The 23262-nt window shown below is 45.8% G+C and overlaps 1 protein-coding gene across 3 annotated transcripts in view; it reads right to left on the reverse strand.

Moving 5' to 3' along the window:
• Window positions 1-477: 477 nt before the first annotated feature.
• The window catches only part of LOC1278914 (somatomedin-B and thrombospondin type-1 domain-containing protein), a 32419-nt gene continuing 9634 nt past the window's right edge, over window positions 478-23262 (reverse strand). For all 3 annotated transcript variants that reach the window (XM_061656466.1, XM_061656467.1, XM_061656468.1), the window contains exons 3-6: window positions 18583-19151; window positions 6363-6557; window positions 3405-3525; window positions 478-1390 (exon numbers count right to left, since the gene is read on the reverse strand). In XM_061656466.1, coding sequence (XP_061512450.1) covers window positions 1057-1390; window positions 3405-3525; window positions 6363-6557; window positions 18583-18829 — 897 coding nt within the window. In that variant the 5' untranslated portion in view covers window positions 18830-19151 and the 3' untranslated portion in view covers window positions 478-1056. The remainder of the gene's footprint in view (window positions 1391-3404; window positions 3526-6362; window positions 6558-18582; window positions 19152-23262) is intronic.

Below are 23262 nucleotides of genomic sequence, written 5' to 3' on the forward strand. Positions count from 1 at the left end.
TTTTCTCCTATTTTTAATAAATACTTCAGTTTCTTATTATAACCGGCTTAATGGCATATAAAAATAGTCTAATAAAATACTATTTACAGTTAAGTAGATGTTCATTTTGCTTGCTTTTTGCATCGATTTAAACGGGTTGGGAACAGGGAAAGGGGAATCATTATACCATGGCCTGCCTTACGGGGGGTTTCTTACAAGTGTTGCTTTAAGTAATTGAAATTGAAAGATTTAAAGAATAAACTAAAACACGCACACACAAACAAGTAGCTGTGTGAGTGGACACGTGAGCGGGAACAGATAAACAAAGGTCTACGCAGCTTTGTCAACCGTTCACCCCTCTCCGGTAAACGTGGAACAAACTCATCTGCCCACGCGTTGGCCCATTTTAGGGGTCGCCTTATGCTCACGGAGTTTCCCATTTTCCCTTTTCCGAGTGCTACGAGTAAAAGTACACACGTGGCCGTGGCACACGATCCGTTTTGTTTGTTTTTTTTTAAGTAAGACTGTATAAGTGTGTGCTTTTCCTGGTTATTCGTTAGTGTTAATCTTAAGAAACGGTTTTGCTTCCGCCCTTTGCCCTTTGAAGGAGGAGCAGTGAAGCTGTGGGTGTAGAGTGTGGCCGTTTGTGCCTGTGTGTTGGTAGAGAGAAGTACAATTTACTTAATCGTGTTAGTATCTACGCCTATACGTCCGACCTTTCCAATTTGCGCTGGGTGTTGTGAGTGTTTGTGTTTATTTTTGCTATTGCTTTAGTGCTCGGAAAGAGGGGATTGCCTGGAGGGGAAATAAAAATAAAGGACAATTTGTATACGAATAAAAAAAAAAAACACATACATCCGAGTGTTTCTGTCGAGTGCCGAGATAAGCTTTGGGCTGGATCACAGGGTAAAGGTGATATGCGGATATGCCAACCCGTCAAAACAAAGCGGCTTTAGTGATCCAGGGAGCTTTTGCAGGGGGGTGGAAGACGGTTTTCGGAGAAGGAGGAAGGAGGGGAGGGATATTAAAGAGAAGTAGATAACGCACACAAACACAAGGACCCACACGCGCACACACTTAGACGAAAATGAACTGAGCGTCGCTGGAGGGACACTTCTTCGGCTGGCCCACGGTCAGGCGCATCCACTTGCCCCGGCAGGCCGGCAGGGCCAGCGTGGTGAAGCGGGTGTTCCGTCCGGTCAGCCCGTCGCCCCGGCAGCGGTACTTGGGCGTGTCTGGCTCCTCGTCATCCTGCACCGAGTTGCTCGCGAGCGTGTCGACCGTCTTGTCCTCGTGCAGCGCCTCCAGGTCGCAGCGCACGATCACCCGCTCGCCCTCGGCCAGCCCGCGGTACACGTTGTCCTTGTGGCATGCCTTGGTCGCCTTGATTACCTCGAACTCCACGCAGTACCTGGAAAAAATAACAGGGAAAGACGAGATTGTAGCGTTAGCTGACACCAACAGGATATTGAATTGGCCCATTTCTGGGCGCCGATATGATGGAGGCAATATCGGTTGAGGAAAAAAAATTGAATCATCCAAAGCACCCTCAGGCTCTGGTGTGTATGTGACGAGCAGATGAAGTTTCATCATCGATTTGCGTAGAAATCCACAAACTGGGAAGAGGGATAGAAGTTGGGAGCAAAATATTACACTCCATATCCTCGAATAACATCCGCAGCCTGCGGTCAATGAACGAAATGGGGCCCTTTGGTACGGTCTCGCAAGAACCTCGCATCTCGCATTTCAGTTCGCAGATTCCGCTTCTCCTCCTCCTAGGGCCTTAAAGCTGACGTCAGAGCTACACGCTGCACACAAAACGTGACCGCGAGTTGGACCGTACACGATACCATATACGGCAAACGGGGCACATTCCAGCCCTCGAGGGCTACGACCTCGACTAGTAAGGGCACCGAAACTGGGAACCTCATCGTCTCTACCTTTGGTAACGGGGGTTTTACAACGCCCGTACGCACCTTTCGCATCGCAATGTAATCGGAGAACCTCGGAGCCTTCGGAGCTTGATGTTGTTGACGGATCACGGTCAAACAGGGCGGACAATGGTTGTGCACGGTGCCGAATCTTCACTACCCGTTCTGGAAAACACAACGTTTTTGTGCATTCGGCTGTACCGTGAGGAAGCTATCCGGTTTCTTTGATGGTTCCGTGATGGAGAGTTTGATTTGATCCGAAGTGTGGAAGGTTTGAACCATTTGATCCAACGGCATTCGTTCATTCCAGGGCCGATCGTTCGACATTCAAGTACTTGAAAGCTTTTCGAACGTAGGGAATATGGCATGTTAGGTGATGGTGTGCGCATGTAGCTTCGAGCAATGGGTTTAGATTGGCTGTTTACAACTAGCAGTTACTATTTCGTTCGACAAGTGAATGAATGAACTTGTGTGAATTGATGGGTTTATACTTCTTTTGGGAAATCCCATTGAAAGGGGTTTTCAAAAATGGTTCCAAAAACCTTTCACATGCTTGAAACCAACAACATTCGTAGCAAAAAACCGTCGTTGTAGTGCAAATCCTATGATAAAGTGTGTATTATAGAGAGTATTTCAATGATTTGGTGAGTCATGCGTGAATATTCAAGAGTTTCGATTCTTTTCATGTCGTTATCTCTATTAAATTTTTATGAAACTTGAGCCAGTATGGCTTTGATTACTGCTGTTTTGATCATGAATCACTATGCATTGCGTATTCAATATTTGAATAATATTTGAATGATTTTTTTATTTATATGCACACTTTGTGTCTATCTGGCATTGTAATTTTGATGAATTAATTATCATTCTGCATTGTACAGTTAAAGGAACCACTTGTTTCAATTTCATGATTTTAAATGAAACCAAACGTAACACAAACCGGTAATTCTACCTTTTTGCTCAGAAATATGCAACTAATAGGCCTCTTATTTCAACAAACTATAAATTAATGACAGCATTTCACAAACATACCCACAAATCCAATGAGCAAATTATCCAAAATGATACTGAAACGAGTTGCTGAGTTCGATCCACCTCCGCCACCATCATCCAGATGGCGCTATAATTCCCACACGCAGAGCTGCGTTGAGAAAAAAGTTGCCCACGTTAACCATTCCCCACAAAAACTACATTCAAACTATCGGTCTGGCCCAGACACATCTCATTGCTCGCAAATCGATTAGTTCCCGCAAGAGCATCGATTAGCGAATCGGTGCAGCACCATCCCGGGAGCGCTTTCGCTCCCGTGTGGCGACGCAAATCAAGCGAACACGGTTACGGTTACTGTGCATTCTACTATAAATCGATACGGACCGCGCACACACACACGTAGAGGTTGCATTTCCCGCAAGTTTCATTTCCAGCTGGGATTGGGAAAAGCGCGCGACTCGGTTTTTCACCTGCACAAGCGACCGGTTTTGCGATAATACTTACTCATTTCCTCGGTTGTGCTTGAATGCGTTCTTGTAGCGCAATCGTAGATTTCGCCGAATGTCGCTGGTATCGTTCTCGTGGCGGCTCTTGGACAGGGCGGCTGGCAGCAGCAGTGCCGTTTCTGCAAATTTGAAACACAGAGAGAGAGAGAGAGAGAGTAAGTGAGAGGGAGTAATGGATGGGGAAAAACATCATCATCAGACGGTGGAAATCGATCGGGTTTGTAGGAAGATGAAAATTCACAGTGGGAAGCGAACGACTACTAGCCGTCGCCGGGCTGGGAAAATCCAATCCGGACCATGTTCGGGGGCGTCATCACGTCATTGGCATTGGCGCACGTGGCAACCTGGGTACCGACCGACCACCAACACCCTTGTACCATTAGCAGCATTGCAATCAGGCTCCACTCAAGCAAAGTTTTTGATTATTTTAGCTGGCTGAAAGCTCGCCCCGGACCAACCCGAGGACGGCGAAAAGCAGTTTCCCAATCGTCACTCGGACGGACGGTCTGCGCTGGTTGCCAGAATGTGCTCCGAAATGGGCGCTTCTCGGTACAGTTCAGCCGGTGCGGGAAGTACGGTTCCGTTGCACCATTAAATCTTGCTTGCGGTAAACTGTTTTCGCCTATGAATGGGCCGAGAGGCATGTTTTGGTGTGTTCTGGTGGGTCTGGGATGAACCATGCCGGGCAAGTGTTGCACGACGGATTTTATGGCGCATTTCGGGTTCCGGTGAATGTTATGCCCGCAAGCATGGTGTAAGCAGTGTCCAGTCTGGGATAGAGCACCGTAAATCTACTCAAATATGGATTTGTGGTTCCGTGGTTGATGGCCACGGTGGTTACAGCAGTGGACGATGAGTGTAGCGTAATGGAGCAATGTATGAGCTCCGAACATGAACTCCGGCATGTAGATGGGTAAGTTTATTGACGCTGATTCACTCACAAGCTCGTGATTTTTCAGATACATTAAGAATAAAAGCATAACTGATTTTAATAATTTAAACTCCAAGCAACGTACCACATATTCTGTTGATTTTCTTCCACTGTAATTGGGATTTCATTGGCTGCTTTGTAAATATACACGAGCACGTTGGGCTTTGATCATGCAATTCAATCCCTTTGGACAACTGTTCAACAGGTCTATCGTACCAACACACCAATACGGTCTTTATGAAAGCTTACCAACCGTTTCAATCCCTTCTTGCACACGACCGACCGAACCGAACGGGCACGATCGCACAAGGGCAGCAGCAAAAAACAGGGATTGGTATGTTATAATCGCTCAAAGCACTTCCATGCAGCCCAGCTGATCAAACAACTTTATTAAAACCGGTTGCCCGCTTGGAAGCCTATTAAAATGTAGATCACTGTCTTATGTATCATCGCATGCAGAATCTGTTTTTTTATATTATTAAGCGTTTTATTTTCGTCTGTCTCATCCACCCAAAAAAAAGAAGAGAAATTTTAATCACTGTCCTGTGGTCGATAAAACTCTGCTTCATGTTGTCGGTGGTGATGGGAAATATAATTTACTGCAAAGGGTTGTACACCCAGAACGGGTTAAACTTTGTCCCGAGGATCCATCACACAGGTAGCATAAATGTCCCAAGCACAAAACCAGAAAAGGGCTCTAAGCTAGATATCGTTCTACCAGCACCACCACCAGTAGGACAGAATCTCTCGTGTAACAAACGGTTTCGCGAGTCGTTTCGGAATCCCTTCGCCGGCAGAGCACCGTTTGGGAGGAGCAGCACAACTTTGACACCGACTGCGGCCATCAATCATTGTAAGCGGGCCGAAAACGCTTTACGCGTGCAAAAAAACGCCATACATGGAATAACAAGCCCCACAAAAGCGCCCTAAGTTTGTCTGTAACCGTGCTTCTTCCCCGTCGAGCCGCACCGGCAGACGTACGAAACGAAACGAACGAGCGCCACTGACAGCTATTGATTGTCAGTGAGTGATAAAATGTTCAATTTCAAATTTGGCCAACAAGAGCCGTACGACTTGCCAGGGAGGTTTTTTTTCCTCTCTCTCTACTCCCCGCTAGCTTTTTTCGTGCTGAAATTCCCAGGAATGCAGACAAAATGCGGGATCAGACGATGTAAAAAGTCGAAAAAAGAACGGGCCAAACATACAGAACAATTTGAACGATGTGTAAGGACTGCCCCCCCCCGCCTTTAAATGGGTTGAATGTTGAACAGGAGCGAGATACGCGTTCTGGGCGTAGCGCATGCCACAGACGACGAAGCTTGACAGTTACATGCGGCCGAGTAATTTCGAGTACGAATCGAAACACAGAACACAACACAGAACCTTTCACACACCGGAAGCAATAACCATTTCCAAAAAAAAAAGAACCCAAGCAATGAAGAGAATTCAAAGAAAGAGAGCGAAAAAACAAAGCGTCCAAAAATCATCAATCGACAGTAGCCAGTGCTGCCAGCCGTCTGTTTGTAGTGCGAAATTGAAACAGTGCGCCATAAGTCATGCAATCCGCACAGCAGCAAAGGACTTGCGGCGCTGTATCGGGGGGGTTAAAAAGCCAAAGCGTCAAGTATGTTGCGCCCATCACAAAAAAAGGAAATTCTGCATGCTGTGAGGGAATTCCAAAACGGGAAGCACATGGTACACAAACGGGGAAATGATACTGCGTTTTTGTTATTGCAAAATGCCGAAGTGCATACCAATAACAGTTGGGTGGGAAACATGCAGCAAACAGCTGCCATTGCGTTTGGACGTTGTTGTGTTCTGTGACAAAAAAAAACAACCAAAAAGCATTACAAAAATAATAGCGAAACTCATTCCAATTTCTGTGAACCATACTGGACAGACCGCAAAGCCAGGGGCACCAGTTGTAAGTGGTTTGTGCCGAGTGTGTATGGTCTCGATGGCTCTCCACCACACATGGCGGCGTTTTTGTTGTTGTTTGGCTACGTTTCATCTACCGAAACTTACCTCGCAGTGCCTTCCGGTCGTGATGGTTGTGACATTTCAGGCCCTGGCAGCCCCGCTTCTGCACCAGCGAAGGGCAGTGTTTGCCACCGTTCTGCGGTTTCTGCTCGATGATGCGAGTGCGCGACATCATACCGTTGCCGCAGGCCGTGTCACATTCGCTCCATTGGCCCCATTCACTGACGATGCAGTCGATCACTGGAAATAAAGAGAGAAAGAGAAATCAGTAACATTGAATTGATAATGCAGCTGCACTGCTACGGGTACGAAAGGGTGCATATTTGAATTATGATTTCAAATGAGGGATGGCAACAGCGGCTGAACGGTTTGTCCGACACACACCACGGCACGCCGTGGTTTTGCAAATCGATCTCGAGGCCTGTTGCTTCTCATTTCCGTTGACCTTTTTGCCGGAACGCGGGCTTGTGTGTGAAGCAAATCGTTCATCAATGTATGCAGGGATCTGTTAGAATTTATTGATGCTTTGTGAGGTGGAAATAGAATGCCTAAGCGAGCCTCTTGCATCTTGCATTTCTTGACGCTTCCAATCAAGCACGGAAAATCCAAGGCTTTGCTTATTTGTGCAGTTGAGAGCGTTTAAGAAGATAAATACATTATTGTCAATGTTATTACAGACATCCTAAGATACAAAAGCTTGATTACGGAGTTGATTTCCGAGAACCGATCAGATCCCTTCGCGAGGCAACTCCAATAGCATTGCCCTATTGGCTTTATAGATTGAATGTCTTTTCATCGCAACTCCCGGTTCCAGCAAATCAATGTTTTCCATCAATCCACCAGACCTAATAAACCATCTCAATAGAACCACAGAGCGGCCGATAGATCGCAGAAAGCATAATATCACAAGCGCTGGAGATGGAATCGCTTCCGTTTCCAAGGAACAATCAATGCGGCGTACATTGAAGAACACAATCTTGCTACTTTCCGGACACCGTTCCGAAGGGGAGTTCGTGTGGACAAATATTTTTCAATTTACATTCAATTTTATTAATCAACTTGTGTGGAGAGAGCTCGGCACACAGCGTGTGCACTTCCGTACAGAAACAGCAGCACACCACAAACAAGCCATAACAAACGTGGACCATTGGTTGATGGGACCAGCAGCAGGTTGGTAATAAGTTTTGATTTGTTCGGAAATCCCGCTTCCATCTTTGGCTGTGGTTGGAATGGTACCGGGGTTTACCGCACCACCACCACCATCTCCGCCGGGACCGGGACATTCGAGAGATCAATAAAAAGTCCGACTGTGCACGGCAGGACACTTACCCCCGTCTGCAGTTTTATGTAATGGCAGCAATGTTTGCCTATTATGGTGAGGACAGCAACATCGCGTCAAGGAGGACCTCACCGTGATGTCGTGAGGGTATGAAAGGCACACAAACCCGAGTGGCGCCAGCGGAACAACTTGCGCCCGGTAGTTTGTGCTGTGTGCTCCGCTGAAACCTGGAACTGGAGTGGTTCGGCATCTCAAGGAGCGCATCGGAAAGATGTGCCCTTGATCGGGTATGTTGTTGTTTTTCTCCCCCACAAGACGGAAACAACCCGCCAGCAATTTGCTATTGTTCTGCGGGTTTTATTATTTATGTAATGTTTTGTTTCTGTGCGCGTGTGCTAGTGGAACGAACCAGGCACCGGAACCCAGATAAGGCAGATCTTTCCAGGCCAATCGAACTGTCCTAAAAGGCAGCTCCAGGCCGGACCGGAAGCCACTTACGAAGCTTCATTCCAAGCGCACTGCCGCAATGCTCTACAATGTCTTGCCCTGTCTGAGTGAGCTCAGACTTCTCAGACTTGATGATCTTGGAACGCTGGAACAAGAGCTGGGGCTGTTGGCTTGTTTGCTCTACCGTGCGCGTTGTACAAACAAATACCTCTTGCATCGTGTGACTCCCAACTTCCAGCACCGTCGTGAAGTTATTGTGCTATTTACGTACTTACAGACATTCGCTCTCGTGCTGCAGAAGTATATTTAGGGCTTGCTCCCCACGGTACTATGGTTGAGATCGTAAATTCCCATCTCGAGCGTGTCCACGGGCACGGACAAGAAGGGCACAAATCGGATTTCCAACCGAAGCACCTAACCTTCTTCGGCCGGTATAGGAGCTACTGCAGATGCAGATGCTGATTGTGATGAACAATAATCGACACTTAGTTCACCATTGGACGCTCCCCGTTGGTGCTTGTACCTCATGTATTTCAAAAAAAGAGACGCAGAAGCTAAATAAATAAAGCAGCAACAGCGCACGACGGCAGCGGACACTGGAGCTAGTAGGTACCACACCTCGGACTGATGGCTAGCAATGACAGATATAAACTTTTATGACAGCTGCCCGGTGGTAATGTTGGTGCAAACCGGAGACGGGGGGTTCTCGTAAGCGTTTTAAGCAAATCTGCATCGTTTGCTAGCAAGAGTCTGTTGTGCTTCGTGTGCTAAGGGTGTTACACACCCTCTCTTACTCATACACTCCAATCGGCTCTCCCCCACTTCTGATGTGTTGCGAAAGCAGACTGAGGAAGCTTTTACATTTTACAAGGCATGAAATATTATTACGCTCATCGTGGACCATAAGCTCAAGCGTACTACGAACCGGGCGGAACGCGCCCGAAGGGCTGAAGTCGCTTTATTATGATTAGCATGGCGTGCACAGGGAGCACCTCATCAACACACACACACACACATGCTCACACGGACGAGTTCTACTGCGTGTTGCATGCAATCAGGTGATTGACCCGAAAGCGAAGATTGAATCCTGGCGCGTACTTTCCTACCGGCGATACTCGAGCGTGTTAATACCGTGTGCTGATGGGCCGTTACCGTAAGATTACAGTTGATTTGGGTGGGGTTCTCCCCCTCCCAGTTGGGGTGCCTTGTTTCTGAGCTGTTTGTATACACGCACACATACAGTACAGTGAGGTCACGTTTTGGCACGCTCAGTCACGCCAACGCGAGTGACAGGATCATCTGCACAATTTGCGATTCAATTTCGATAGTGCTCGGGCGGGGAGCCTACGGGGGCCTCATGATGATGATGCGCCCTGCTCATACCTGGACTGGAGAATGTTTTTAATCCTATCGATCGAGCTACCCGTAGTCTGTGGACGTGTGTGTGTGTGTGTGTGTGTGTGTGTGTGTGTGTGTGAGTCTGGAGTTGGCATGGTGCAGCACGATGTGTCCAGGTGCAGTGTGGATGGTGATAATTGCATGGTAAGCAGGGTGCGAGAAGCATTTTGCACCAGAACCAGCCAGCACCAGCCAGCACCAGCAGCTGGAGCAGTTCGATTTAATGAGGGCTTTGTAGACGATGTCTTTCTGGGAATGAAAACCCTTTGAAACTGTGTTTCTATCAGGTTTATTAATTTCTAGAAAGGCTTTACGCTTGGAATGCACATTCGCATATTGCATCGAACGGGTGCTGAGAAATTTGCAATGAACGTATGACATGCATATGAATTTTGCTGGCATTTCTCACACTGACTGAGCTCGCATTGCATCGTTTCAGTTCCCCCTCAGCGATTACAGAGAGAGCGTTGTAAGAAGCTTTTCCTATACAAAACCCCCATTCCTTCAAGACATTATTCAGCACTTCGGGCGAGAAAGTTACCATCTGCTTATAGTCTAAGACTTTGATTGAAGTATACATTTTCAATGAACTCTTCCCTTGTATCCGTTCAACCGTAGGGAGAAAAACAAAACCACAGTAAAGCCGCCAAAATAAATCGCAGTTTTTTTGTTCACCCCAAAAACACTTTCCAGACAGTTTTTGCCAGCCCCTTAGCTCGCTCCAAAACGCGCACACTCAACGATGCGATAAAATTGGCAATGGCAACCCGGGCCAGGGCTCTGGGTCTGCTTTGATGCTGGGCCCGTTTTGATCAGTGGCCTCGTTCTGGCGGCGGTGATGATGATGGGACGAACGCGTTTCTGTATGTTTTACCGGGTACGAGATGAAACGAACGGCTCAGCTTTAAGCTGCCTACGGGAGCCAGATTGCGCCAAGGTTAGGGGAAGTGTTTTAGCTTTACCCGGGTGCGGTGCTGGTACTGTGTTGTGTGAGAAGCTTTAACGTTGTTCCCTTTTTTTGTTGCTTGAGATGCGCTATTTTATGTCGTTATGACACGGTGGTAGGATTGACTACGTGTGCTACGGTGGTAGGATTACCTGTAAGCGCAGTTAAATGTTTTAGAAAATTGTGGCTCGTGCTAGCTAAAGCCTCATTTTTGAAGACATATTATTTGCTCCAATTGTAGCTGATGTGGGAAATAACTTCCTCAAATTCCTCTATACAATTTTTATATCCTCCAAACATGCATTAAATACAACTCATTTAAACTTTCCCCTAACGGTTTGTTCATTTTTCCCTTTTTCCAAAAAATTGCCATCCAGAAGTTAAACTTTAAGCTAAATCATATCAAACTGTAACCAAAAAAAAGTGGTTGCCCCTAAAACAACATCTGTCACTGTAATAAAAATCGTTTGTGTTTCTGCGGTTTAAGCAGAACGAGCGAACCAGCTTCCCGTCCAGTGTCTGCTAAGCTTGTCTAACGATGTAATATTATTTCCACCACAAAATGTCATGGTAACGAGGAAAAACTACGGCGTGTGTGCCTTTAGTACGCTGGTCGCACTATAATCCCACCACCGCGCTATACCGCTTGAGCAGAAAGAAAAAATATTAAGCTGAATGTTGCATATGTAAAACCACACGGAACCAGGGCAACCAACGGGCAAAACACTGTTCACATCCGTCGTGGTGGACGCTGCATTGCTGTCACATAGCAAAAAAATAATATTACACTATTTTGCACTTCATTTGAAAAGGGTTACAGGGTTATAGCGTTTTTTTGTTGTGTCCTTTTCTCATTCCCTTTGTCTTTCTCTCTCGCTGTGGCAAATGTTTACACAGCACAGTATTACTGTACGACCGGAAGCAGAATCCGGCAGGGAGTTTCCCGGAGTGGCTAATTAAGGTGGCACTGAATAGAAAGCAGGGTGCCCAACGAAATGGCGCGATGTACGAGTGCGATGGGTACCACAGTGGCACTCGTACATTAATTTAAGCTGATGTGCCTAAATTCTATTGGAAAAAAATGAGAAGAAAGCTAGTGAAATGGTTTGTGTGTAAAAGAGCTAGCTTTCACTTAAAATTAGATGACGATAGCGCATTTTCGCGGAAAACTCTCTGGTCGCTTTTTGTTCGAACAGGACATGCCCTAATTTACAGCAGAAGCTCTTCGAGAAATTACGTATCTTAGCAGTGCGAGTGAGCCTCTGTCTTATTTTTATGAATATCCTTAAAAAATGCTGAGCGATTTAAAAAAGCTAAACACTTCGGGAGAGGTTTAGAGCAAATGTAGGAACGGAGCAAGCGTGTCTTACAGGTAGCGGAAAAGTTGTACTTGTACTCTGTAGCTTTCAGAGAAAGCTTTTACTAAACTGAAGGCACTTTTCTCAAGACCGGGTACAAAAATGCTTTTCGTTGAATCGAAAGGGTATTAAATATGGCTTTCTATAATGATTTGAAAAACAATTTTCAAATTGGACAAAAATTAAAAATCCCAATCTGAAAAGTTTTGACAGGAGGCTTATGTAAGGGCTTCTAATATATTGAACGCCCAGGCAAACACAGGCTCGGGCTCGTTTTTTGGAATTGTGTTAAAAAGTTTTCACCACAAGCAGTGCCAACGAATCATCCAGTGGCGCTTCCCGGTACCCCGGATAGCTCGTTAGAGTCAAGAGGTTTATCAAACTTCTGCGGCTAAGAAGGCGTAGTATCGGGAGCCGCACTAGAGCTTGTAAGACGCGCCTGCACACATTCATACATAATTCAACGGAGCGGAGGTGAAGATGAGCCTGTCCGTAAGCCCGCTGGCTCATTCTTCGCATGCCGTGGAGGCGCATCGCCTACGAGCGAGAAACAACAAACGTACCCACCCTTAACCCTACCCCGACAAAGAAAAGCCTGCGTAGGCTTCACAGGCAGACGAATGCAGCCAATAGTCGCATATTAAGCAATCTCCGCCAACTTACACGAATTGCAAATGAGCACAAGCGCGCACCACGGGCTCCCATTTTTGTGTGGCTTACTTTTGTGCCCAGCGGAGGTGCGGGTGTGCGTAAGAAGTGTTTTTTGTTTTAGTTAGTCTCATCCGGAGGAAGTAGTAGGAGGCTTCTGGCTACAAATCAGCCAGAGTGTGTTAGGGCTTTTCCTTTTGTCGAAGAAAAAAACACTCCCAAATGTAGATTGAGGAGCACGAGAAAAAAGCACCAAACAATTTCACAGAAACAGAACGCGCCACACGATTCGCGCTCTGCACTACCGAAAATTATGTTTTGGGTAATTTGCTTCCCTCCGCAGCTTTGAGGCGCATCGAACGTTAGAAGATGCGACGACGGCAGACGATCGACACTGACAAGAAATTACCATTCGTGGCGAGTAGCGAGCAGCAGCAGCAGCAGCAGCAGCTGCAGACGTAAATTATTTACAGCGCTGCCAGAACAAAGTGTAATTTAGATGTTAAATATGCTATTTCCTTTTGCCCTTTTCCCTGTCCCCCGGAATCCCTATTCCCCAGTAGCCAGAAAAGGTTAAGCTGCTCAACACAAGCAGGAACTTTTACCGCTTCCCAACTTGGCTGCTCCGGACACGGCCAGATGGAGCACGTTTCTTTGGAAAAGGATGGAGCAGCCTTTGGTACGATGGTGCCAATACTCGATGAACTTTTACACCATCGCAAGCGCCCGTTTTCCTCATTCCCGTTCCCTACACCAAACGGGTGAGAAAAACAATCTTCATTATCTTGGAGTTAAACTGTTTGCCTAACAAATTTTCTCCACCGCCCGGAACGGGGAAGGCAGGAAGTTCTGTTATTTGTTTCCTGTCTGTCTGGTTGACCCGAGCAGAAGCGGAAGCAACAGCGGAGCCGTTGGCGGTTGAATTAGTGCAATATTGAATTTATTATTATTCTTGTCATGTCAGCCTCCTTCCAACAGGCTGCCAAAGCTGGCGGCACGTCAAACGCTATGCGCATTGTGTATAACTTGCATGCGGTCACGAGGAGGGCTGTGTGCGTCGGTTGCACTCCCAGACACTCGCTCTCATCATCAAATCATCAAATGCTCGTTTTAGAATGTTCGTCCAGTCATTATCAGGCCTCTCCTCCCACCCCCATCAACCTTTTAACTTTCAAAGAAAAGCGGAGAAGAGTTGGATTCGTTAAGCATTTCGTGCACGTATCTCGGTTGCATCTTGGGGGTTCTGCATTTCTCTAACGCCTGCTCTTGCTTGCGACTGACTGACCGCTGAAGAACGCTGATCCCCGATCGCCCGTTGGAGCGAGTGCTTTGGTAGATGAATTATGGAAAATTTGCATTTTCTGTCCGTCGGCTGAAGCGTGGGAAATGAGTAACGAAAGGCAAAGTTGGAAGGCGTGTCGTCAAGCAATGTTGAATAGGGATTGATCATACCAGAGAAATGTCTGGAGCTCCTGTTGCGTTAAATATGCACCACCGAAAATGCATTATGCATTAAAGAAAGGTTGCTTCGAAACCCTTTTCCACATAGAAAAAAAAATGGAATTTAAAATGGAAATTGTTCCAATGATTTGAACAGAAACCTTTGCAGAAGCACAAGTGATTCTGAAAGTGATGAGTTTTCATTTCAATTCTGCTACACCAACACTACCTTATTTACAGAATAATTAAAAAAGTTCTGTTACTCCCTGCTCGCCCCCTCCGGAAGGAAGCTCAAAACATCAACTTTCGGGACTTTTGCATCTTTTGGTGCTCTGCTACCCCGAGCAAAATGAAACAAGCGTACAACATCATCTGTCGCAATGGTAGAAATTTCCATATCCTTCACGGAAGAAAACCCCACACCTTATCCCTTTTTTCCAACAGGTGTACCTGTCCGGACCGTCCAGAGCCGGCAAACATTTGTAATGAAAAATGAAATAAATATAAATAGAAAAATATTCCACCATCACCACCACCACCGTTACAAAGGTTGTTTCTGTTTTTCTTTCGACAAAAACTAAATAAAACCATCACCCACCCCGGGAAAAAACAGTCCTCGCAGTGAAAGTTTCAGTTTCCTTCAGTTCACCCCAAAATGGGCAGCGATGGCAACACGAAGACGAACGGCGACGAAGCACTTCAACACAGAAAAAGAGTGAGTTGGTGTGCTTTTGTTTCACAACGCACCTTTCTCTACACTTCCCTTTTCCTGCCACCTGTCCGTGTGCTGCCAAACTGGCCATTAGCATTTTCATTTATATTCGAGGTTTTTCATATAGTTATATTTTTTACTTCCCCGTACCCATTTTTCGACAGTCGGTCGGTTCAATCTCGGTGTGTAAAAGTTTATTATAGTGGCGCGGAAACGAAACGGGATGCAACGGTCGGAGTCTGGATGGATTTTTCCATGAATTTCATTTCCCTCTCTCCCCAGCATTCACCCCGGAATGGTCCTTTCTGATGACAACGATGGCGACGACGACGACGACGGCTGACGTTACCGAGTTGATGGTTGAACGGTAACGATCTCCGTAAACCTCCGTAAACCAACCATTCGCCTCGAACTGGCCCAACCCTCGCGCCAAATCGCTTCTTCCACCGATCGGCACAAAAAAGGAAGTTAGTTAGGACCGGAAATGGTTATTTTACGGTGCGGTTTGTTTGCATTTTTTATTTTATATTATTATGAGTAGAAGTTTTCTTCCTTCCGTGGTGGTGTTGGGCGAAGTGGGCAAATTTTGCAGCCCGAGCCGAGGTTCAGTATGTTTTGGGCGTTGTTAGTTTTTGTATTCATATTTAAGGTACGTGGCGGGTGGGTGGAGGGAGTTAAAAATATCAACATATTCATAAACTATGACACCGAGGTACGGTTGGCGTTCCTGGTCGGTTTGAAGCGAAATTTCCGTCGAAACTTTCCAGCCCTCCAATCATCATCGACGCCCCTGTATGTATGTGTGTGTATGTGTGTGACAGTGTGTTTGAGATGCTCATTCATTTTTGCCTCACTTTGAAAGGCAAATATGTTTGACGAAATTGCATCCCGATGCAAATCTCGCTGCATGTCGGCAGGCCGGGAAATTGCCGTCCGGCGCACACGCTTTTGAAAAGTTGGTTTTGGTGGTGAAAATTTCCATAAATAATGTGGGATAATGTTGGAGGCACGGTGGGACGAGCACGCTAACGCCGTGATACGTGCTCCATTCACACACAAACACGCCCCAGTGGAGCGGCTTTTCATGAGCAAAAGGGCGAAGGAAAGGCGAATATTCGCCCGTTGCAACGGATTATTTTCGGTGCCGCATAGATGCACGGTGGAGGTAGATGAGAAAAAAATGGAAAAAAAACTAAATTTGGTGCTGTTGCAATAGACAACCCCGCTAAACGTATAGCAGAGCCACGCGAACCACGACCCGCGCGGCCAGGCAATCAATCGACGCGCCGTTGTGCGACTGGCTGCAAACGGGCTCGAAATAGCAACAACAAAAAAATAAAACGCGGGAAGGGGATTTACTAAAAATAATCTAAAGAGCCGGCCCAACCAACCGGCCAACCGGTCCACCCGGGTGAGTGCTTGATTTATGATCTTTCCGTTGCGGTAGCGTTCCGCGCCGTGATTCATAGCACAGCATAACGATTAATTATGCAATCATTGCGTAGTGCGGATTGGGTATGAAAAAACAAGCGACCGACGCGGGAGGCTGGATGCAAAGGTTGGCAACATTGTAAATTGCAACAGTGGACCAATGGCAACACAAAAAAAAAATCTCCCATTACGCCACTCATCCAAGCGCGGCAAGGATCGATCAAGGAAGAAAAATGTTTTGCAACGCGCCCTAATCATTTTTTTGTGGGTGTATGTGTGTGTGTGAGTGTGCTTGCCACTGCTAGCAATCCCACTTTCCAATTACTTTCTTCAACCAACCATAGAGCTAAAAGGGTAAAGGGCCAAAGGGCATCGAGAATTAATGGATCGGATCGAAGGCAGCAGTGGCAACAACAACGGAACAAAAAAATCGCGAATCAATGTCCAATAAATGGATGGTTTGTTGCTGGATGGAAATGGACTTTCCACGCCGTTTTGGGACCCGACCGGTGGTGGTTTATCATTTTGGCACAAATCTGTTTCGTCGCTAATACGCCAGCTAACCCAATCGACCGGAAGGGACACTGGCATTAGGCGGAAAAGTGGAGCACAGTAGCAAACAGTGCAGTGGATGGTGGTTTTGTTCAGGTAATGTGCAATCGTTGATTAATTGTAAAGCTGCAGTGATGGATGGACGAACATTTACGCTTGGACAGGTTGTTAATCTATTCGATTAATCACTATCCGGAGGGGGATTAATGTTTTTGTTTTGCAGGTTGTAGTTAATTAATTTTGGCGTTTATCGTCAAACACTGCTGATTGGCTAGAATTCAGAGCGTTTTTAAGAAAATATAGAAATATAATATAGAAAATAAATATAGAAATATGGAAAATAGTAAAAATAGTAGTTTAAATAGTATTTTTGACGTATGTGTAGATATTATTGTTTTAAAGTTTTGTCTTCAAATAAGCATAATATAACTGTTGTTACGTCTAGTAATAATCTGTTTATTTCAGTAGCGTTTTCGATATTCTTAGAACTGGCGCTCTCGTAGTATAAGTTTTCGCCACACAGTTTTAAAATTGGTCTGTTTTCTTTCGCTTATCTTTTGCTACTACTTTTTTCTTTATAATTTTCTAGATAGCGCCTATTCTTCATCAGCTGGTCTTGACCCCGCTTGACCCTGTTTCGCGATTGCTGCCAAACTTCCTAATTGACCCTATTTTTGGATCAGCTAGTTGTTTCGCACTTGGGGATATTGTTTCGTCCATTTCTCCTTTTCTAGCGCTATCTGCTATATCTATTCGATGTTAAACCCATCGAAAACTGTTGTTTTGATAATCATTTTGATAATCTCCAGCTAACCTGCGTTAAGATTATATCGTACCAACAATAACAAAAAAAAATCAATTCTAAAGGCCGGGGTATACTGACCGACCTTAAGGGCTTTAGTGTGCCCTTTAGTAGTGTTATTTAAAATCAGTTTTAAGTTTGCATTGCAAATTTGAATGACAGAAAAACATATATTTACCTCCATGTTAGGCCAAAAAGATTTTTTCATCAAAATGATTGCCAAAACAATTTAGAATGTGATTAATATTTCTTCTAAATGTTGAAATATGAAAGAATTCTCGTTCTTGCTTCTTTAGAGTAATTACAAAATATCTACAAATCTATCATTACAAATTTCCCCACAATGGGTAAATTTACCCCAAACAAGATACTTGGTTAAAGCAACATAGTCATTTAAAGCGATATTTTGACAATGACTAGTTGTATCTATGTTGTATCTCTGTTCTCTATTGTGTCAAGAAAGTGTACCAATTTGTCCAGTTTTAATCAATGCAATGTGAAGCAATCGATTGGTTTTGTGGTTAGTGTCGTTAGCTCTTACAAGGCAGGCTTACGTTCAATTCTCGAAATTCAGATAACTGCTCAGCAAGCATGTAAACTATGCAGAACATTTTATAATCTATTCATTATAGTATGAATAATTATACATCAAGTATTCAACGCTAGAATGAATAAGAATAAGGTAAAGAACAATTAAATTAAGAACAATTTGCTTATTCTACCAATTTATAAACTATGAAAAAACAATTGAGTAAAATATATTGTTCTCTATCAAGCTAGAAGTTCATAACGGGACGCTATAGTAATGTTTTGCAGTACCGATGATAATCAGCAAAAGAATATTCAATAGTGCAATTCTCCCTTAAAACTATCGCCCTACTTTTTCACATTTATTACCAACTATATAATCATTTCAAATTCCTGGCATCGCTCACCAAGCTCTCCGTCCCATCTGCACACAGAACTCTGCACTTTGGTCATACTATGGCCACAAGAAGCTCTTACAAATTACCAAATCACATTAAACACTTCAATCCGTTTAAATTGTGTCTCGCTCGCTTTCTCCCTCTCGCGCACACATCACCATACCCGAGCCAAATGGGAAAATGCTGACCGCGTGAACAGCAGCAGCAGCAGCAGCAGCCGGGAGAGTCGTGTCTTCCCGCATGTTGCAATATAATCTCCGCAGGGTTTGAAAAAGTACTCTCCAACCACCCCGTATCTCCCCATCGCATCGACCACCTTCACTTACCTCCGCAGTGCGATTTGAAGTCGTCGCAGCAGTCGCCCAGCTTGAGGCAGGCGTGATCACAGTAGCACGGCTTATCGTTCAGGTCCTCGATGATCGCGTTCAGCGGTGCCTTCTGCACCACGCACGACGAATCGCGCCCGTTGCAGCAGAGGGTGGCCTCCCGGCAGGAACCACCATACGCGCCCCCGATCAGGGCACTCAGCGGCACCAGCAACACCGCAAACAGCACGTACTGCTGTACGCCCATCGTGTGGTGGTGGTGATGTGTGATGGTTTCGATTACTTCTGGACACACACACACGCACGGCGATCCCGCGGAGGATGCGTCGCTTCTTCGTCGGCTGTTTGCTGTCTGCTCGCGCTCGCTCAGTAGCACATCCGAAGCGAACAGGCTCGCGCTCGCGCTTCACTCCGCGCTCTGATGCAATTTCTGTGCTTTTCACGCTGCACTGCAACCCGTCCGTCGGCGAACGCACGTACCACCCGGCCCCGTTGCCCCAAGCAAGCGGGACTAGCTTTCCCGGCAAACGCGTTACAACAAAATCGCCACCGGAACGAGTGTGTATACCCTGCGGAAAGAAATAGAGAAGAAACGAAAAATGGAACGACATCAGTAACGCTCGTCTTCAACCAGCGGGATCGGGGACGGAATGCTGGAAAAAGATAATAAATTGCTTTCGATTTCAGCCATTCGCGAGGTTTATAATTGCACACGCAGAGGGAGAAACAAAATTGGAAGCAGGGAATGGCCCGGTCCTGTGCATTAAATCAAGCGTAATTGGGTGGTGGAGCAGCAAACCGCGCGCGAGATGAAAAGGATTAAGTTACTTCTGTCTTTTCTGTTCGCTTGTTATGGAGCGTTTGCTTCGTCTTATTTTTTTGCTGATTCGGTGGTTTTTGGCAAACGTTTTAAAGACACCGGCCGGGTTGAGAAGGATGTCAAAACACAATCTTACCGACTGCCGCCCTAAATTTTCGTGAAAGGATCGAATTTTGGTGCGGAGAACATTTTTCAGTTTGACTTTTGGACTGCTTGCGGATTGAAAATGAATGCCAAACAGACTGAGGGAATGTTTTAAAGGCATTTTTTCTGAAGGGAAGAGTAAAGGCAGAACGAGCCCCAGATCGTGTCGGGAAGTAAACGAGCTGGGATATAAATTATTATGAATTTTCAGTGCACTTTGTGTACGAGCGCATAAATAAACGGAGATGGCTGATGAATGGAAGCTATTTATGGTATTATTTCATTTTTTGAAAATTAATAGTGAACGTGCTGGATTACTTTAAAATTGAATTTTAATTTAATTTATATGACCAAAACCATAAAATATACATCAAAGAATGTGCCTTCGCCCTGTTCATTCGCGCAATTATCATTACGAATAATTTGCCTCATCATCAGCGAGCTTAAACGATATACTGACTGACGTACCTGGTACCTGCTTTGCAGCACCGGTAACTCTCATTCACAAAACCAGTAGCTGCAAGCAATAATTTTAAGCTTGTTAACCGTTCCCCTCCACCGCCTCTTAACGAGCTCAATTTGCCACCGGATGAAAACCTGGTACACCCTCCTCCGAAAAAATCCTTCCACACTGACGTGCTCTCGTGAGAAGCGTAAAGCATGAGATGTCTTGATCCTACGAACGAACGATTGAATTATGAATGGCTTGCAAAACCTCTTGCCCCGATCTCTTGTGCTGCTATCTATGTATGTGGTTGTGTATAGTATTCATAACGCTCCAAAGCACCACCCCAAAAACCCCTGGTGCAGGTGTTGAAACGCCCTGAATGCCGAACAAAACCGCCACTAATCCAGCAGAACGAACTTCACGACTCGAAGACGGTGTTACGGTCGTTCCTAAGAAAAGTCTATCTAATCTACCGCTTAGGGGGCGGTTCGAGCGACGAAACCAGAGGTCACTGGAACACTTGCGAGCGGCTACAGCAGCCTTAACAAGCGTCAGCAGAAGATAGAGTAGCCCATTAACGAGTTGGCTGTCGGTGGAACACGACACCGTACCGTACGCACACACAATCGCGCTAATGCTTCCCAAAATCTGCACAAACGAATTACTTCTGCCCGGGAGTCGCTCTATCTACGCTTCACCATCTGCTGGAGCTAATTTATACGCCGGGACCAACCGGGTTTGCCTCAATTTTTCTCCCGCCAGAAGGAGGTCGAGGGTGGGGCCGAAAAAGGGAGAGCAGCAGCACATCCGTGTGTCATGTGTCGGTGGAATGTGGTGAACAGGCGGACCTAAATAATGAAGGTAGAAAGTCATCCGACCGACAAGCGCCCGCCAAAGATAACTAACTTTAATTTGGCCCATTCGTCTGGGAGAGACCAAGCTGGTGCGTGGGCCACACCGTAGAGAGATTTGTCCCTGTCCAGCCTGCCCCAGCCCCAAAGCAGAGCGCGGTCTTATCTTGCCGTGACAGTTTCGATAGCTTCAATACAGGAACCAAGGTACGGCAGCCCAGCGAGCAACAGCAGCAGCAGCAACCAGCGTCCAGCGTCATCTAGGTCTAATGGGTCTTGGGGTGTAGGAAATCTGACCAGCTGTCAAGATTGGGCTAATCGGTATTCTGTTCAGCAGTCCCTCTCCCTCTTCCCAGCGAAATCCCTGTCGATGTTTGAGTCTTGTTGCTACACCAAACACACCATTTACGGTAGGGTTTGCTCCCAAATACAGCGCTTGCCGAAAGGTCAACAGGATAAAATCCCAGTCTACAGCTTAGGCTCTTCCGAGTCTTCCAACACACGGACATAAAGGTTCGTGAGGTCCACGATGCGTGGGTGATGGTTATCAGCGGAACGGAGAAAGAATCCTACCCCCAGTATGAAGTGAAAGCGTCCAGAAGACGAACCCGGTTATGGAAACCGAACGCGATGACATTTGCACCCATACTTGGAACCGGGGCGATTGTTTTTAGAGCATTCCACCATTCACCAGTGTCACCTGGCAGACTGGCTGGCTGGACGATTTATAGCTTGTCGCCGGAAGCTTAAGACCAAGAGAGAGGTAGAGAGACCCAAAAACCAAAAGCTTTCGCCGAAAACAATCCTCAGACCATCGTCCATCATGCTGGATTTCGGAAAGCGTTACAGAAATGATGGTCTTCCCACACACACACACCTTTCACACATGCTGGTACGTGCACGTTCGGTGGTTGTGGTTTAATCCTCCAACAGCGCAAACGTACCACCCCGTAAATACCCCTTGATCGGGAGCCGCTCGGTGGAGCGATTTGAAGGATGAGAATTTGATGAGTGACGTGAGTTTGATACCGATTGTAACAAAAACGGGAAGGAAATAAAGTTAAACCTTTGTCTTGATAGCTACCCCTAGTAAAGGATTACAATTCGAAATCCGATTTTGATGGGCAATGTGCTTTGCATGTATGTGTGTGTGAGTGTAAAGGTTCCTCTTGGTACTTGGTGCTACCCTGCTAGTTGGGAATTGATTGAGTCTGTTGGAGAGGACTGATATCAAAGCGTCTTTTCATTAGGCGAAGGGATAACGAGCTTCTAATGGAGTTTGGCGTATTCGCTTGGATGTCTTTAATTTTGATGATCAGAGCAATTTATCATTTTCAGTATTTTTACCTGGATTGATATCTTCATTGTGTGCGTTTAATATAAAAAAAGAAAATAATGACTTTTGCTAATGACATTCATCAACTCGGAATGTGGAAAAGCCCTTTTTTCATTATTTATAATCCTCGTTTCGAATAAAAAGTCTCCCAAAATCTTGAAGCTTCATCATCGAATGAATGCAAAAATGACGCATTTAAAACTTCCCCCAAAAGCGGTCCAAAAACGAAAAACATGTACATTCAAACTCGAAACCCATTTCACGGTTGACAGCAGTAGCAGCAGTTGCACGGGAGAGCGGGAGAAGCTTTCCGTATAATAAGCTTTCCCAGGAAAAACAAACCACTTACCAACGGTACGGTACAATAACTATCTTTCCCTCCTATTTTTTTTTTTTGTTTTCCTTGCTAGCCAGAGTTATCATGAAACCCAACCAGCTCGTTGCATTGCATAGTATCAAGTCAAAAGGTTCTCGCTTCTTTTACATTTTTCGCTCCGCCGTCACTGGTATCAGGCACTGTATCAGCAGATTCTGTGACAGCAGCAAACTGGCTGCACTTTAGGACGGGTCCGTCGTCTGATACAGGTGTCAGATAGGTTCAACTGAGTGCAGGGGGGCACAGTAACGAGAAGGGCACACCCCGGAAGCGTTTCGGGTGTATGCAGTGACATAAATCATGGGCCAACTTTTGCTGTCCCGGGCAGGCAGGCACGCTGAGGGCTTGTGAATGTTTTATAATTTTCCTGAGCAATCACTTCCGGAGTTTGTTGCTCATGCTATCACTCCACAACGATGATGCTCTAACCGCTCTCGCTCTTAGATGATAACCTCCTGCTTAATCCTGCCCTGTCTATTGCTGTGCTGTGCACGCTTTCCATACGTGTGGCGAAGTTATTTGACGCCATTTTGAGCCATACCCCCAGGGGTGGCAATGTTTTGCATTTCTTGCAAAGTGTGCTGCAAGTACAATGGTGGTGAATTTTCAACGCAAAATAGAAAATGAAAGGGCAGGGAAGGACAAAAAAGCTTATGCATTTTCAATGCACTTTCTTACAGTGATGGCACACACACACACACACAC

Source organism: Anopheles gambiae, chromosome 3 (genome assembly GCF_943734735.2).
Source record: "Anopheles gambiae chromosome 3, idAnoGambNW_F1_1, whole genome shotgun sequence".
NCBI lineage: Eukaryota > Metazoa > Arthropoda > Insecta > Diptera > Culicidae > Anopheles > Anopheles gambiae.